Raw genomic sequence first — 16,556 nt, 5'->3', positions numbered from 1 at the left:
TGACACCTGAGCAAAGGCATGCAAGGCGAGAAAAACAGAACCAACAAAACATGGCAAGACGAAGCACTCCCCGTGCAAATTGTATCGTGGGTACAAATATTACCGATGCAACAAGTGGCTCTGTGGTTGGCTCCAACAATATTGATACAACAGAAACTATCTACCAGAACCTACCAGATAGCACTCATATGTTGAAACCTCAGCCAGACTGTCACCATTGTGGTGCGAGGAGGTTCGAATATGAGTCATTGGGATTTTGTTGCAAGGATGGGAAAGTCAAACTAGAGATGCCAGAACCACCTGAAGAGCTTCGACTGTTGTACACAAGTGGGGATCCTGAATCACAACATTTTTGGGATAGCATTAGATTTTTCAATGGTCATTTCTCGTTCATCACACTCTATTGTGATTATGACAAGGAACTCGCAAATGCAAGAGATGGAGTGTACACATTTAAAGCTCATGGACAAATGTACCACAATATACACTCATTCGGACAACGAGATGATGACCCGAGCCATTTGCAACTATACTTCTATGATGACGATCCTTCATTATCACATCGTTTTCGACGCGCCCGAGATGAAACATATAGAGCAAGAGATAGGAGTGTCATTAGAAGTTTGGTGGGCATCCTAAGAGATAACCCCTACTCAGAAACATTCAGGAGCCTAGGACAAGTTGAAGACATGGACGAATATCGTATTGTGCTAAACATTGAATACAAACTGGATCAGAGAGTATATAACATGCCATTAACATCAGAGGTGGCTGCTGTGTGGGTTGAGGGGAGCGAGTTGCACAGCATTTTGATCGCAGCATAACTCTCTTTGCTAATAATGACACATACTATTCAATCAGACCTCATCATGGGTGCTATGACCCTTTGTCATATCCTATCCTTTTCCCAAGCGGGGAGCTCGGTTGGCATCCAGAGATACCAAAACAAGGTGTTGATATTAGACATATACGAAGGTCTCAGTCCATAAATCCTGACAACCCAGGTTAGTTAAGTTATATATAGTTGCATTATTACATCCATTTTCTCATAATACTTATCAATCTTCTACTAATTAACTGATCATGTCTACTTTTTTCTTGATAGACATTAATAGCACGTTGTGCGTCACAATGCGCAAATATTATTGCTACAAGTTCCAGATGCGCCGTGGAATATTCAACACCATCTTTCATGGGAAGCGCCTATTCCAGCAATTTGCAGTTGATACCTATATAAAGCTTGAAACATCACGACTGAACTATATTCTACACAACCAATCAAGAATACGTGCAGATCTGTACCAGGGCTTAGTGGATAGTGTATCTGCAGGGGAGAATAGAGCGAGTGCAATGGGCAAAAGATAGGTCCTTCCAGCGTCATTTATTGGTGGCCCGAGGGATATGAGATGACGATACATGGATGCTATGGCCTTGGTGCAGAAATACGGTAAACCAGACATCTTCCTCACCATGACCTACAACCCCAACTGGGAAGAAATACTTAGGGAGCTTGAACCTGGCCAGACACCACAAGACCGTCCTGATCTTGTTGTGCGAGTATTTAAAGCCAAATTAGATGATCTCAAGTTTCAGCTCTTCCATAATCATATCCTTGGTGTTGTTGCGGCGCATGTCCATGTCATTGAGTTTCAGAAAAGGGGTCTACCGCATGTATACTTCCTCCTTATCATGAAGTCAGGCTATAAGCTTACATGTCCAGAACAGTACAACACTGTCATTTCTGCAGAGCTTCCAACCAAGGAAAGGTATCATGAGCTTCATGAAATGGTTGTCAAACACATGATGCATGGTCCTTGTGGTTTGTTAAATCCTGGTAATGTATGTATGAAGAATCAAAATCACACATGCAAGAGCTATTATCCACGCCAGTTTACTGAAACAACTCTCCAAGGCAAGGACTCTTACCCCATCTACAGAAGACGGGATGATGGGCAGAAGGTACATGTAAGAGGGCATGTCTTGGACAACAGATGGGTTGTGCCTTATAATCCTAAGCTACTAAGGAGGTATGACTGCCATATCAACGCCGAGGTTTGCTCAAGCATTAAGGCTGTCAAGTACCTTTACAAATACATCTACAAGGGTCATGACAGGGCATCTGTTTCTATCAGTGATGCCGATGGCAATCATGAGATTAATGAGATCGATGATTACAGAGAAGCTAGATGGGTAGCCCCACAGGAGGCACTGTGGAGAATCTTTGCCTTCGATCTTAGTGGGATCTCCCCCCCAGTGCTCCAGCTGCAACTTCATCTCCCTGGCATGCATCTCGTGTCCTACAGGGATAACGCGGATGTACGTCAGTTTTTGGACCAACAAGGTGCCTCTAAGACCATGTTAACTGGGTATTTTAAGGCGAATTGTGAGTTCCCGTGGGCACGGAGCATACTATATAGGGAAGTCCCAGAAAATGCAGTTTGGAACCCTACATTAAAGAAATGGAAGAAGAGAAAACAACGCACACAGGTTGGAAGGATCATCTCAGCGCATCCTGCAGAGGGAGAAAGATACTATCTAAGGGTACTACTAAACCATGTGGCAGGTGCTACTTCATATGAAAATCTAAGGACATTTGATGGTGTTGTCTACCCTACCTTCCGTGAAGCTGCCGAGAAAAGAGGTATTATTGAGTCAGACAATAACATCGATGATTGCTTAACAGAGGCTGAAATATTCCATATGCCATCATCTCTCCGCAGGTTGTTTGCCACAATATTGGTTTTCTGTGAACCCAACAATGTCCGTGGGATATGGAACAAGCACCTAGAGGCAATGTCCGATGACTTCCGACGAGACCAAATGAACTCACATGTAGTTGAACAAATGGTTCTGTTGGATATTAGAAATATGCTATAGTCAATGGGTAAGGACATATCATCATTCCCTCTTCCTGAGATCGAAGAGGAGCATGACACCATGTCTGGAGAGGTAAGGGAAATATTCGAAGAGAGATCTATAGAGGTAGACCATGAATTTGCCTCGGTCGTGTCATCTCTCAATCGTGAACAACGGTATGCTTATGACAAAATATTATCATATATGTTGACAGCGGTAATGGAACTACTTTCTTTGTTGATGGTCCTGGAGGGACCGGAAAGACATTCCTATACAAAGCTTTGCTAGCGAAAGTCCGTAGTGAGGGAAAGATAGCTGTTGCTACCGCGACGTCTGGTGTTGCTGCCTCCATCTTGCCAGGTGGCAGGACTGCACACTCAAGATTTAAGATATCACTTAGCATACAAGAAGGAGGAATGTGTAACTTTACGATGCAGAGTGAGACTGCGAAACTTCTTCGAATGGCTTCACTTATATTATGGGATGAAGTCTCTATGACAAAAAGGCAAGCAATTGAGGCACTTGATAAGAGCCTGAGAGACATCATGGAAAAGCCCGATCTACCATTTGGAGGAAAGACGATAGTTTTTGGAGGAGACTTCGGGCAAGTCCTTCCAGTTGTGCGAAAGGGGACAAGAGCACAAATAATAAATGCAACATTACGCAGATCTTACCTATGGAAAAACATGCAAAAGCCGAGGCTTGTTCGTAATATGAGGGCTCAATCAGATCCATGGTTTTCTAACTACCTACTACGTATCGGGAATGGCACTGAAGAAACCGTGAAAGATGACAATGTAAAGGTACCCAACGAGATATGTGTGCCTTACACTGGTGCAGAATCTGACATTGATAATCTTATTGATACAGTCTTTCCTATGTTAGCAACACACATGTCCAATTCAGACTACATCACATCTCGCGCTATTTTGATAACAAGAAATGAGAACGTCGATGACATAAATATGAGGCTTATCGAACGCTTTCCTGGTGATGAGATGGTCTATCACAGCTATGACCTTGCAGTTGATGATCCTAACAACTACTACCCTCCCGAATTCTTAAATTCTCTAACCCCAAATGGACTACCACCGCACATCCTTAAGCTAAAGGTCAATTGCCCAGTGATTTTGCTCAGAAATCTAGATCCAGCTAATGGTTTGTGTAATGGGACAAGGTTGATAGTCCGAGCATTTCAAAGGAACACTGTCGATGCAAAAATTGTGCTAGGCCAACATGCTGGAAAAAGAGTATTCCTACCAAGGATACCTTTGTGCCCATCTGATGACGAAATATTCCCCTTTAAGTTTAAGAGGAATCAATTTCCTATCAGAGTGAGCTTCGCGATGAACATCAACAAAACACAAGGACAAACGATCCCACATGTTGAAATCTATCTACCTAATCCAGTTTTCTCCCATGGTCAGCTCTATGTCGCACTATCGCGAGCAACTGCTAGGAGAAATATCAAAATACTTGCTGCATCGGGAAATGATGCTACCGTAGATTCAACCTACACACTAACTAAGAATATTGTCTACAAAGAAGTCCTTACCTCGTAAATACATATCATGTTCGACACAAAACAATTTATTTATTTCTATGCCTCTGTAATCTATAAATGATATACTATTTTAATCATATTATTCTTTTTTTCTTTCAAGCTATTGAAATAATAAAACACACGTTCGAAATATATATACCGTAGCAACGCACGGATACCTTACTAGTATACACTCAAAACATGGCCTATATGCTCCAACTGCCGGTAACGAGCGTCATTAACAATTCCTATTCTGTTTTCTCCTCTTCCTCCTTGTCCGCCGAGTTGCTCTTGGTGATGGAAGACACGAGCGAGAGGGGCGCCTGCTTGGCCCACCTCTTGATGTCGTGCACCCTCTTGCTGGCCTTCCTCCCTCTGCCGTTCGGCTTCACCGGGCCGTTCTGCCGGTCCTTGGTAATGGCGATGGCCAGGTCGTTGGGGAAGAGCGACCGCCAGACGAACGCGTGCAGGAGCGTCGACACCAGCAGCAGCGACACCATCGTCGTCGACATGAGGGAGAGGCTCAGCGCGAGGGCCCTGCTCGTGAAGCACGGCACAGCCTCGGCGTACTTGACGGTGGCGAGCGACGCCGTGGTCATGGGGAACGTGTACGACCACCATGCGAGGGAGAACCTGCAGCATTCATCCACAATTACTTACAAGTTGATCGTGCCAACAATGCAAGGTTCAGTTGGAGGCGGAGTGCTCACCGGAACCCGCGGAAGAAGTTGATACGCACGACAAGGGACATGTACAAGAAGATCGCCATGAAGAAGAAGGTGCGCGCCACGGCGTCGAAGCTGCCGTATATGGCGGCCCAGGCGAGGCTCGCGGCCGACGGCGTGGCGATGAACATGGAGTACACCGGGTGCAGCTCCTTGGGGAGCGCCTCGTTGGTGGGTAGCCGCTGGTACAGCGTCACGAACACGACGATGTAGTGCGCGACCCCGATGGCCCAGAGGAACTTGCCGGCCTCCGTCCACCCGACCCTCGCCGCCAGGATGGCCCCGACAAAGTTTCCCACCACCGAGAGATGGGACGATGGGTTGGCCATCTTGCACAGCCTCCGCTTGCCGCCGGACAGCCACTGCCCGTATATCTTGAGCTCGAGCGCGAACAGAGGCACGACGAACGCGCACCACACGGCCGGGTGCGGCCGCCCGGGCGCGTAGGCGCGGGGCAGGCCGATGGTGAGGAACATGGCCGCGATCCACGGCGCGAAGAAGAAGTTGACGCGGACCGGGTGGAAGTACTCGCGGCGGATGGCCTCGAAGTAGAAGACGCACTTGAGCGCGTAGGTGACGGACGTCGCGACGAGCACGGTGACCGCGAGCAGCCACAGCGCGACGTTGATCATGGGCGTCACGTGGAGGAAGCGCATCGCCGGGCTCGCCGCCAGCGAGCCCCACAGAATGGCCTGGCTGCCGAGCCCGAGGCACACACCGAAGCAACCGATCGGGAACCGCAGCAGGAACGGCCACACCTCGTCCTTGGGCAACAGGATGTCCTCGTAATCCTGCAGCAGCAGCACGTTTCATTCAGGTGTCACAGATTCTAACGACGTGCATGCCTGGTGTGTCTCTGCGTGTCGTACATGTGAAGGCAAAGATTGCTTACGCGGACTTCGTCTAGCTCAGGGCCGCGGAGCGCGGCGAAGTACCGGCCGGCGGGGACGCTCTTGTTGAGCGGGTCCTCCGCTGGCCTGCCGGCCGACATGTCCTCAACGTGCGTCGGCAGATCGGCGTCGGACTCCCTAATTCTCGTCGGCAGCAGCGAGTTCTGCTTGCTCAGCGTGGACTTGGTCCGGAACATGCTGAAGTCGCCCCTGCGGGCCGCGCCGTCACCGCCGGCCGGGCCAAGGACGCCGCCGTGGTTGAGCACCCCGAGGCTCCTGCCGCTGCGCGGGAGGGCGCGTTGGCCCCTACCGCCACCGTTCCTCCCCCCTCTGTCCATGCCCATCACCGTCACGCCGCTGCCGAGGGAGACCTGCCTGTTGAAGGCCCTCTGCATCGGCGGCGGCCTCCGCTCGCCACGGATGTTGAGCGGCCCGCTCATCGCCGTCTGCCGCGCGTCCTCGGGTGGCGCCGCGCCAATGTCGACCGTGTGTTGGCCCGTCGAAGAAGACGAAAGCTCGGTTGCCATTTCTACAGCTACACGATTAGCTACTCCCACTCTCCCAGGAACGAGATGCTAGAAATGTTGATCGTGCTATGTTCAGCGTCGATATATAGTCGGCGCAGTATGTCAACGTGATCGGTGCTTTCCCGTGCACCGGCCGGCGGCACCGCGTGCATGCATGGAGGTCGAAGGGAGAAGCCATTGCTGTCCAAGTGGTTGGTCGATGGGGAGGTGATGGATTGTTGCTGGCCATGCCTTTTGCTCGAAAGGAAGAAATCAGTGGCGACTTGGCGAGGTCACGAGATGTATAATCCGTTGGCTGTGCTCTGCTCCCACCCTGCAGGTCATGAAATCATTGGACGATTGAGGTCATGTAACCGTGAAATGTGAAAGGAAGAGGTCCAGAAGAGCCGAGGGTCGCCTGCTTACTGTTCGAGCTTGGAATTGGGAAAAAGCTCACGGGCGTGTTCCCAGCATGCCATGCAAACGCCCGTGGGTGGTACACGCAATGCTGACCCAACAAAGCGACTCTCCTAAAGGTAAGAAAGGCAGCCCAAGTTGACTCCAGGTAGTACTGGGTTTGTGTTCTAACGGAAGCAAAAACATTTTACTACCGCCACAGAGAAAACTTGTGTCTGCGATCGAAGAGTTCAGATAAGCTCAAAATTAAGAATACAGCAGATTGGCTTGTTATTAATCCTGAGATAAAAGCACCATCAAGATTTCACGTATTTCTCATCATACAATTTTCTCATCATCTTCCAGCATTTCTGAATGAAGATGCATGCACGTTGTGCCAACCAAGGAAGAAAAGCAGCATGAACAAGAATGATCGTCTGGCGCTGCCCCTCTGTGCGGGGCCGTCTGCTGCTGCTGCAGCACCTGATGTGCCGCCGGCTGATTGAGCAGCCAGAGCAGCAAGTCTTCTTTTTGCCGCCGCTGCTCTCTTCTCTCTTTCTTCAGCTAGTTTCCTTTGTCGTTCCTCCTGATTAAAAGTTCATCAGGGAGTAAACGTACAATCATGTGTGCAGTTGGAAACTAGTACAATACAATGTGCCAGGTGTGAAATGGTTCCTCTTTACAACGTACCTCCTTTGCAATAAGGATAAGCTACGGTGACTGATGCTTTGGTATAAGGCCTGGAACAGAAGCAGTTTTGTTGACCATTTGGCCAGTTTAAGTGCCTTTAACATCAGTTTGGGTCTGTGATGCTTGAGCATACAGTTTGATAAGACCAAATGACAGAAGTAAGAAGCTAAAGAAAAAACAGACTGTCCTAAGTAGTAATGTTTGTCAAACAATTAATAACAAGAAACATAAATCGTGATTTAAGCGTCAGCAAGAACAGCATCACATTTGAGGCAACCAGCTCATGAATCATGATACCTGCAACGTTAAACACCAAAACACTAAGTGTTGCATTCATGAGCAACCAAGGTAAATGGGTATTATGCAGCCAGATGTACTCACAATAATTATGAAATCAGTACTAACCTTCGCCTTTTCTTTTTCTTTTTCCTTCTCCTTTTCTCTTGCTTTCTTTAATTTCTTCAATTCCTTTGCACGCGCTTTCTTTTTGGCATACTTCTCTGCCTATAGTGCAAATACAGGTCAACATATACAGCCATGTTCCGTGCACCTACTTGATTAATTTTGCGATAAAGCTTCATGAAAGGGAACAAGAAATCTTTTCTTATGAGCAAATAAAACTCACCTGTTTTGCAGCTTGTGATTCTTCCATTTCCTTTGTTAGTGCACTAGGCACATCTGCGGCATGCCAATCCCATTTGTCAAGGTTCAGCGCCATGAATTTTCTGAATGTATTTCTAACCTCCTTATCTGAAGCTAGCATGTACGGAGTCTTTCCTCAAGCGTCTTTGATGCAAGGATCCAAACCCTGCTCAAGTAACTCCAGATTTAGCTGAACATTGCCAGACTTTGCTGCCTCATGAAGAGGTGTTGTTTCATTCTTAGATGATGGTTTAGTTGCAGCTTCATTCTTATTCAATGACTCCAAACGGACGGATAAATCAGAAATAGATTCTTCGGAGTCCATAACCACTTCCTTCATTTTTTCTTGACTTTGTTCATGACTTGTCACACTTTCCACTTGGGGTAAGACTTCATCTGATATTGAACATTCCATCTCATGATAGAGCTGTGGTAAGTTACTGTATACCCGTTTTGCTTCCTTCAAGGTGGGCCGATGAACAGTCAATGGGACAGGACGAATATCACAAGCCTGCAATACTCAAAGAGCATCTGGCGGTTCCTCGATGGAGCATATATAAAGGCACAAGCACAGGTGTCGAAGTATGACTTCCAAGAAACTATCGATTCTTGAACCTTCTGAAATAAGATAAGTAAAAAAGAAAGACACATAAAAAATGAGCCAATGTGAAAATTAACTTGTAATTGGCTGCTAAAAGCGAACAGGCACCAAGATTTTGCTCTAAAATGTATAACACACCTTTTTCAGTGCCGCTTCATTATAGCGGCGAAGAGAAGAGCCTGCTGAGTGTGCAACTTTTCCAGTAGCATTTTTTCCAGATTGCCTCTTTCCAGCCTTTGCTCTTACAACATACCTAAATAATAAATGGATAGTAAGAATTAGTTATTACCAACATGTTGAAAGCAAGGCATTGCCAACAAAAGGTACCCTCAACAAAGTAATGAGGCCATCTAACTTTGCCAGTCACAAAATTACAACAATGCCAACTCAACGAAGCAAATACGTTATGCAATACCAATATGGAGCATAAAAGAAAAGGTAGGAAATTAACTACTGTGGTTAACAAATCTCACAATTATATTTGCATTAGAAAAGGTAGATAGACTGCCACTCAAAACCCTCCTTTTAAGTGGATAAATAGGAATTCACAATACTCCACAACACTCAAAACCTTCCTTTTTTTAACGGTGTTTATACTTTATGCAACATCAATGACGTAACCAATCGACTGCCACCACATTATTGAATGCTGTTGTAACATGAGATTCCAAGGTTATTTATCAAGTACATGGCTTACAGAAAAAATACAATGGTAATTCATGAAGAAATATGGCTAACAAGTTAAATATTATCGGGAAAATGAACCTCCACGTTCGCTCTTAAGGCTATAAATTACCACGTTAATCTGAAAAAAGAGAAAGAGGTACGCCGTTGATTTTTGTAGGACTGGATTATAACGGTCTAGATCTGTTAGAACAGATGAAAAAATAATAATAAATAAGAGTCTAATATGGATACTACAAAACATAACATATGGAAAGAGATAGATTACAATTCAATTAGTGTTACAACTTGATTTGCCATCGTACGAGAGGGAGAAAAAGAAACTCCAAAACCAATTGGATTTGCCATCGTACAGAAAAAAGAAACTCCAAAACCAATCGGAGTACGGAGAGCTGGGAATGTACGTCAAAAAAAAAAGAAAAAAAACCGAGAGCATCCCTCCTCTTGCCGAGCTTCGCGCCGCAGGGCATGGGCACTACTCAGCAGGACAACGTGTCTTGGAGGCAGGGGGTGACAAGAAGAGCAATATGGTGGTTGGAGGAGGAGGCGGCGCAACATCAACGGTACAGGAAGTCAGGAACTACCATCTAGCCTGTCATGCAGGTGACAGGGTGAGGCGATGGTGCAAGCCGTGAACTGGTGGCTGTGAGCCGGTAAGAAATTGCAACATGAATAAACCATACACACATATAGAGCGGAATAGCATATGCAGAGCTAGCTACATGATCTTATGCTCGCACGCATAATCGCTTTCAGCGAGTTTCCTAGGCGGCCAACCTTCGGGGCCTTTTCCAAGAAACGCCAGAATTTTTCATTAGAAATGTTTGCAACAAAAGTATCTTCTTCATGTATACTAGAAGAAATTCAAATTATCTGAAAATAACATTAAGACAATGTTTTATACAACAAATATAAAAAATCATCTATGAAATGCATTACCATTGTTTATCTTCTACCTCCGGGGCATTGTAAGAATTGCGTTACATGTACCCTTGCACTACGGTCTCTACCAAAATATAAAATATAATAGATAATTAAAATGTCATGCCAAATAACAGGTCAGCGTCAACCAATAAATATATTGAAAAAATATTGTAGCGAGTCTAGCCGTAATATTAGCGCAGGCCATCTTGCTAGTTATCTTAATATTTGAGGAGAAAAAGGAGCTTCAGCGTTCGCTCTCAAGACCACAAAATTACCACGTTAATAAAAAAAAAGAAAATGATTTAGATCACTCATTGTTATGAACATCTAACAGTCTAGATTTAACTAAGTAGTCCATATGAAATACGGTTAATAAATAGCTAAATTCGGAATTAAAAATTATGGAAAATTACCAGTTCGATTTTCATACAGTTTGGGAAACAAAATATATAAATAAAGAGTCCAAATAAAATAAAATAAACAATAATTGAAATTGGGGTTAGAATAGAAAAAAGAAGGATCCATGTCAAATAGTCTTAGAAAAAATAAATTATTATAAAAATCAAATACCTAAATAAAGAGTTCATGTAAGATACAATTAATCAATAGCTAAAATTCATAATGAAAAGTAATGGTTTTTTTTTCAAAATTCTTACTAAGATAATAGATTAAGAATCACCGTGTAGCTCAAGGTTGTCACATCAAGCAACCAGCAGGCAAGGCACAACACACAAGCAAAACAAATCTATTCTGATTTTAGTTGAGCTGCCTACACTTGACGCACGATTTGGCAGTTGATCAAAACATATATGAATCGAACCAATACATATATATGAATCAGGTATAAGTTTGGAGTATAAATAATTTTCTCTTCCACTAATATAATTTTTACCTCTTCTTATAATTTTATGTATTTTGTAACTAAATGACACTAACCTCATAAAAAAAGCTAAAGAAACTGATTTTAATCAAAGTTTATCGTGACATAATATTGCAACGAACCTAGCCACGCTATTAGTGCGGGTCACCTTGCTAGCTATGCATAAACGTGGAATCTTGTAATGTAGTTACCTGAAATGTTTTATGGAGCGATTTTTATGGGGCGACAATGGAATTCCCATCAAAAACACATCCAGCAAAACATCCACCACTTGTTAGTAGAACGATCCTCAAATGTGACGCATCACGAGGTTGTCAAACACTTCACTCTATTTATCATCTCATCTTCCTGTACACAAGATGTACTTTCCATCTGACCAGACTTGCAACAAAAAAAATGGTTCTTCATGTTCTTTCAACAGTATGCATCTCCATATAGAAACCGTGTCACCTGAATGACGATGAAAATAGAGTTTCTTCCTGAAACTTTCCTTGCCTTTAACTGAGAGTCCACTATCTGATGCAGTTTCATTTTCTATTTCGTCCTCCGAACCAGATACACTAGATATTTCCAAATCGTCAAACAGAGAATCAGAATCTGCTTTCTCTATGTCCTCTTCCTTGATAATAGTTTTACCATCGATGCTTAGCTTAACCTAAAAGGAATGCCAAAAAATAGATGAAAGAGGATCAATAAAATGAGACACGTGCGGTACATGTTGGACTTTGAGAGATATTTGCACAAACCCGGTGCAGTAAGCAGCTGTTGGACTATATGGAGCAAAAACATGAGTAGAGTTATCTTATCCAAAGCTCCATGCAGGAACATAACTACTTATTTTCGAAGTATGTGACAACTGACAGCTAAGAAAATGTGATATGTCCTGTTGTCAGGCCTATGATTAGCTAAGAAAATGTGATATGTCCTGTTGTCAGGCCTATGAATAGCTCTTCCTAGGTGCCAATGTATGATATGACCAAGCAAAGAGGTGCAATTATTAATCTGCAGACGGAACCTCATACTTTGATTTTTGTCCAATAAGCAATCAATTCTACTGCAAAGTGACTATATTTGTGCATTCCAACTACTGAAGAATGCCTCGCATGATAAGCACTAACAGCTCAGGGGAAAACACTTTTTCATCAATATGTCTTCGTTGAGGGAATATAACATTAACCAAGCGGAAGCTGCAACGAAAGATAAGAAGTCGAGAGGAGGGACGGGCAGATACATACGTTGAGGCGGTGCAGGTCGGACTTGAAGTGCTCGCGCTGCTCCCGCAGCGAGTCAAACTCGGCGGCGCAGGTGTTGCACGTCCACCTGAACCAAGCAGCCTCCGAGGGTTTCTGCTGCTGCAACGTCGTCGTCGGCGGGGGCAGTGGCCGGGACGGCTCGGACGGTTCCGCGGCAGGGGGGGGGGGCAAAAGAGGGGTGAGCCCGGAGGAGGACGGATGAATCAAAGAATTCAGAAGGGAGGTCGAAGAGCGAGCGAGAAGGGGAAGGATATCTCTTCTCCGGCGAGGCCGCCGCCATCCAGCGTCCGGGGGGGGGGGGGGGGGATGGGGGTGATTAGGCGGCGGGCCGCGGGCGGCTATGGATCCGACGTTTCGTGCGGTTTGTGGCTTCTGAGTTCTGACTTGTGAGGCGACGGATCCGCTTCTGTCATCCAAAGCCCAAAGGCTGCGCGCTAGGAACGGCCGTTAGAGCAACTTCAACCGAACCCTTCTTTTAGTTCCCTACTCTTTTAAATAGGGGTCTCTATCCAGATTTCATCTCTTACTACTATGCACACTCCAACCGAACTCCTACTTCGACACCTTAAAATCCACTCTCCTCTATTTTAATCATATATTATAACTAACAAGTCATATTTTCAATTTGGATGGATATTTCTTCAACGGCTATATTTGTAACGGCTATATTTCGAACAACTATTTTTACAACGGCCACATTTCCAACGGCTACTTGTCCAACGGCTATATTTCCCTGCTCTATATATGCATGCTCGAACCGTCTGGTTCCTACACCAATCCATTGGCCTTCTTGTTTCACCTCTTCCAGAAATGAGTCGTTTCTCTCGCTTAGCTTCGTCGTCGTCATCCTCGTCGGACGATGACAAAGATGAAGAATTGTTCATCGCATTGCAGCAAACACATAGTCAATATCAAGCTATGCAAGTTCCTCGATGGGGCGGGTCTGTACCAAGGCGTCAGTATGTTCATCGCGATAGAGAAGCCAGGCATTGGAGGCTGTACAACGACTACTTTTCAGATGCTCCGACCTACGGGGCAAATTTCTTTCGCCGCAGGTTTGCAATCAGTCAAACCTTTCTTTCATATTCTTTCTGTTGTGAGTCCGCTTGTTTTCTTATTATCATATTTTGATTAGGTTTAAAATGAACCGTGATATGTTTCTTCGCATAGCACAAGCCATAGAGCAACATGATAATTACTTTATGCAAAAAAGAGATAGAAATGGACGTCTTGGGTTATCATGTTTGCAGAAGGTTACCGCAGCATTCTAGATGATAGCTTATGGAGTAGCAACTGATTTTATGGATCAATATATCCGTTCTGCTGAAAGCACGAACATAGAAAGTCTTAGAAGATTTGCCAAAGCGGTTGTCGAAGTTTATGGATATGAGTATTTGAGATCCCCAAATGAGGAAGACACAGCTAGATTACTTGCGATTGGAGAGAGTAGAGGTTTCCCTGGAATGCTTGGGAGCATAGATTGTATGCATTGGGGATGGAAAAATTGTCCTGCAGCATGGCAAGGACAATACACCGGCCATGCGCATGAGCCAACAATCATTCTTGAAGCTGTTGCTTCTAAAGATCTTTGGATTTGGCATGCTTTTTTGGTTTAGCAGGGTCTCACAATGATATCAATGTTCTTCACCGTTCTCATCTTTTTGCAAAGCTAGCCGAAGGGGAAGCTCCACAAGTTAATTACACTGTCAATGGTCATAATTATACAATAGGGTATTACCTTGCAGATGACATCTATCCTCAATGGGCGACATTTGTGAAGACCATACCACAGCCACTGGGAAATAAGAGAAAATATTTTGCCAAGGCACAGGAGGCAGTTCGGAAGGATGTTGAAAGAGCATTTGGAGTTCTACAATCTCGTTTCGCCATTGTTCGTGGACCAGCCCAATTCTGGGATAAAGATACCCTAAGACAAATTATGATAGCTTGTGTCATAATGCATAATATGATTGTTGAAGATGAGAGGGATGAAGATGAACAGATGCAGTACGAGTATGCTGGCCAACTTGTGAGACCTACACCGCGTGAAGTTCGTAATCGTACTCCGGAGCTACATGATTTCCTTCAAGCTCATAATAACATCAGGAATAGGGAAACTCACTCTCAACTTCAAGAAGATCTAGTTGAGCACCTCTGGCAACGTCATGCAGACATGTATTGATTATTCAATCATGTATCCTTGTGTTTTATTTCCCTACCATGTATTTCGTTTTCATCCATGTATCCTTCTGTTGTTTTCAATAAAGTATCCTTGTATTTTTTTTAAACAATAGCACAAAGGCCACACACACATATCAAACATCAAGGTTGACACATTATAAAAATGAAGGAAACAAATCACGTAGTCCAAACACATAGATCATACATAAATAAACTGCAGCAAACATAGAACATAGTCCAAACATGTAGTTTATACATCAAAGTTCATGCATGAGATCTCAACTCGCGCCACCTCGCTCCTGTCGAGCAATGATCTCATCTTGTAGGCTCATGTAGAATCTTTTTTGCCTCTCACTCAAACCACTCAGATCCATATTCATCACTCGCTCATCTTCCATGAATTGTTTCAACTGAAGTTCTTTTTTCTGGATGTCAAGCTTCCTATTCTCTACTTGTTTGTAGGCCTCGATCTTTTTATTCTTAACTTCTTGTTTCAACTCAAGTCTCCTAGTCTCAAGTGCAAGCCTCTCATCATTACGTTCTTTTTTCTTCATCTCTTTCAACTCATCAATCTTTTCCCTCCTCGACCAATGATTTTCCATTGCCTCCATGCAAAGGGTATCTCCTTGTGAGATAGTATTTTTATATCACCGGGCCTTCTCCTTCTTCCTACCATCCGGCCTTCCTTTCATTGGAGAACTATGAGTGACACCATCTTCCTCATCACCATGATGGCTTTCATTGGTTCCAGGAGTGCATGAGCTTGGACTTGCATTGGAGCTTGTCTTCTGTTTTTTATGAGAGATTGCGTCATTCCACTTTGGTGCGTGCTGCACCACATTCCAACAATGCAAGAAAGGAAATGACCTCTTCTTCGGATCTTTTTTCTTGTAGATCGCACATGATTGTTGTACCTACACAAGTGAATATGAGTTAGTAGCTATACAGGAAACATAGATATGTGTCAACCAACAAAAATACATTGCTTTCTACCTTATCTTGCTCTGTCACGCCACTTTGCCTCCTATTTTGAATCTGAGCATACCAGCCACAGAACTTGTTTACACCTTCTTGAATGAGAGCCCAACGGTGAGAGAGCGAGCTAACATTACGATCCGAATCAAAATTCCTATGGGCATGGTAGTGATCATGAATACGCTTCCAATACGTACTACGATTTTGATCAATGCCCTGGACTGCATCTTGGCTTATTTCAAGCCATGCCGAGACCAACAAAAGGTCCTCCTTCTCACTAAAATTTCCACCTCTCTTCGCCTTTTGTGTCACAACCGGAGTAGCTTCGACAATTTGATGTCCTGCAATGATTTGTTCTTCAGGGGGGCTTGCATATTGGGAGTCTTCCCACTCGCCCCCATCTCCTCCGTTCAACAAGTCCATGAAGCTAGCCATTCCTACCCCTGCATCACAACATCACAATGCAAAACAATTAAATTACAGCATGTGACAAATGCACAGCTATCATAAATCATATGCATTTGAAAACAACAAAATTATCTGAATTTGCAACAAAACTATCTAAACTGCTCTCTTCTCTCTGCTCTTCTCTCAACCGCAACTCTTCTATGAACCCCCACATCTCTCCCTCTCTCCAATCTCCAATCCCTCTCTCTCTCTCCGATGGGGGTGCACACGGTGGAGGGGCCGACGCCCTTGGTGTGCAGCGCAGAGGGCTGAGGGGGCGGCGCCCTCTGGTCTCCGACGCAAAGGGGTTGAGGGGGCAGTGCCCTCCGGTGTGCGCCGCGGCGGGTAGAGGGCCCTTCGGTG

General features: G+C 44.6%; 4 protein-coding genes and 1 pseudogene across 4 annotated transcripts; 3 read left to right on the top strand and 2 right to left on the bottom strand.

Annotated features, from left to right (window-relative positions):
* The first annotated feature begins 1,416 nt into the window (after window positions 1–1,416).
* Window positions 1,417–2,877, top strand: LOC133889571 (uncharacterized). Its single transcript, XM_062330043.1, has one exon. The coding sequence runs from the start codon at window positions 1,417–1,419 to the stop codon at window positions 2,875–2,877; it is 1,461 nt and encodes a 486-aa protein (XP_062186027.1).
* Window positions 2,878–3,287: 410 nt separating this feature from the next.
* Window positions 3,288–4,418, top strand: LOC133889570 (ATP-dependent DNA helicase PIF1-like). Its single transcript, XM_062330042.1, has one exon. It carries the CDS (start codon window positions 3,288–3,290, stop codon window positions 4,416–4,418), a length of 1,131 nt encoding a protein of 376 aa, XP_062186026.1.
* A 111-nt stretch (window positions 4,419–4,529) lies between these two features.
* On the bottom strand, window positions 4,530–6,845 carry LOC133888163 (guard cell S-type anion channel SLAC1). The gene is made up of 3 exons (XM_062328311.1): window positions 6,017–6,845; window positions 5,110–5,915; window positions 4,530–5,032 (listed from the first exon to the last, which is right to left on the bottom strand). The coding sequence occupies exons 1-3, from the start codon at window positions 6,539–6,541 to the stop codon at window positions 4,648–4,650; spliced, it is 1,716 nt and encodes a 571-aa protein (XP_062184295.1). The 5' UTR covers window positions 6,542–6,845; the 3' UTR covers window positions 4,530–4,647.
* A 338-nt stretch (window positions 6,846–7,183) lies between these two features.
* On the bottom strand, window positions 7,184–13,039 carry LOC133888164 (uncharacterized; annotated as a pseudogene).
* Window positions 13,040–13,400: 361 nt separating this feature from the next.
* Window positions 13,401–14,772, top strand: LOC133889569 (uncharacterized). The gene is made up of 2 exons (XM_062330041.1): window positions 13,401–13,645; window positions 14,175–14,772. The coding sequence occupies exons 1-2, from the start codon at window positions 13,401–13,403 to the stop codon at window positions 14,770–14,772; spliced, it is 843 nt and encodes a 280-aa protein (XP_062186025.1).
* Window positions 14,773–16,556: the final 1,784 nt, after the last annotated feature.

The sequence above is a fragment of the Phragmites australis genome, chromosome 13 (assembly GCF_958298935.1).
Source record: "Phragmites australis chromosome 13, lpPhrAust1.1, whole genome shotgun sequence".
Lineage (NCBI taxonomy): Eukaryota > Viridiplantae > Streptophyta > Magnoliopsida > Poales > Poaceae > Phragmites > Phragmites australis.
This window is presented reverse-complemented; position numbering and strand designations above follow the sequence as displayed.

Excerpts from the sequence above, each read along its gene's own strand:
- LOC133889571 (XM_062330043.1), top strand. The coding sequence starts at position 1,417 with ATGGATGCTATGGCCTTGGTGCAGAAATACGGTAAACCAGACATCTTC.
- LOC133889570 (XM_062330042.1), top strand. The coding sequence starts at position 3,288 with ATGCAGAGTGAGACTGCGAAACTTCTTCGAATGGCTTCACTTATATTA.
- LOC133888163 (XM_062328311.1), bottom strand. The coding sequence starts at position 6,541 with ATGGCAACCGAGCTTTCGTCTTCTTCGACGGGCCAACACACGGTCGAC. Across the intron at positions 5,916-6,016 it reads CTGAGCTAGACGAAGTCCGC|GATTACGAGGACATCCTGTT; the intron begins GTAAGCAATCTT and ends CTGCTGCTGCAG. Across the intron at positions 5,033-5,109 it reads AACTTCTTCCGCGGGTTCCG|GTTCTCCCTCGCATGGTGGT; the intron begins GTGAGCACTCCG and ends TGAATGCTGCAG.
- LOC133889569 (XM_062330041.1), top strand. The coding sequence starts at position 13,401 with ATGAGTCGTTTCTCTCGCTTAGCTTCGTCGTCGTCATCCTCGTCGGAC. Across the intron at positions 13,646-14,174 it reads GCAAATTTCTTTCGCCGCAG|ATCTTTGGATTTGGCATGCT; the intron begins GTTTGCAATCAG and ends TTGCTTCTAAAG.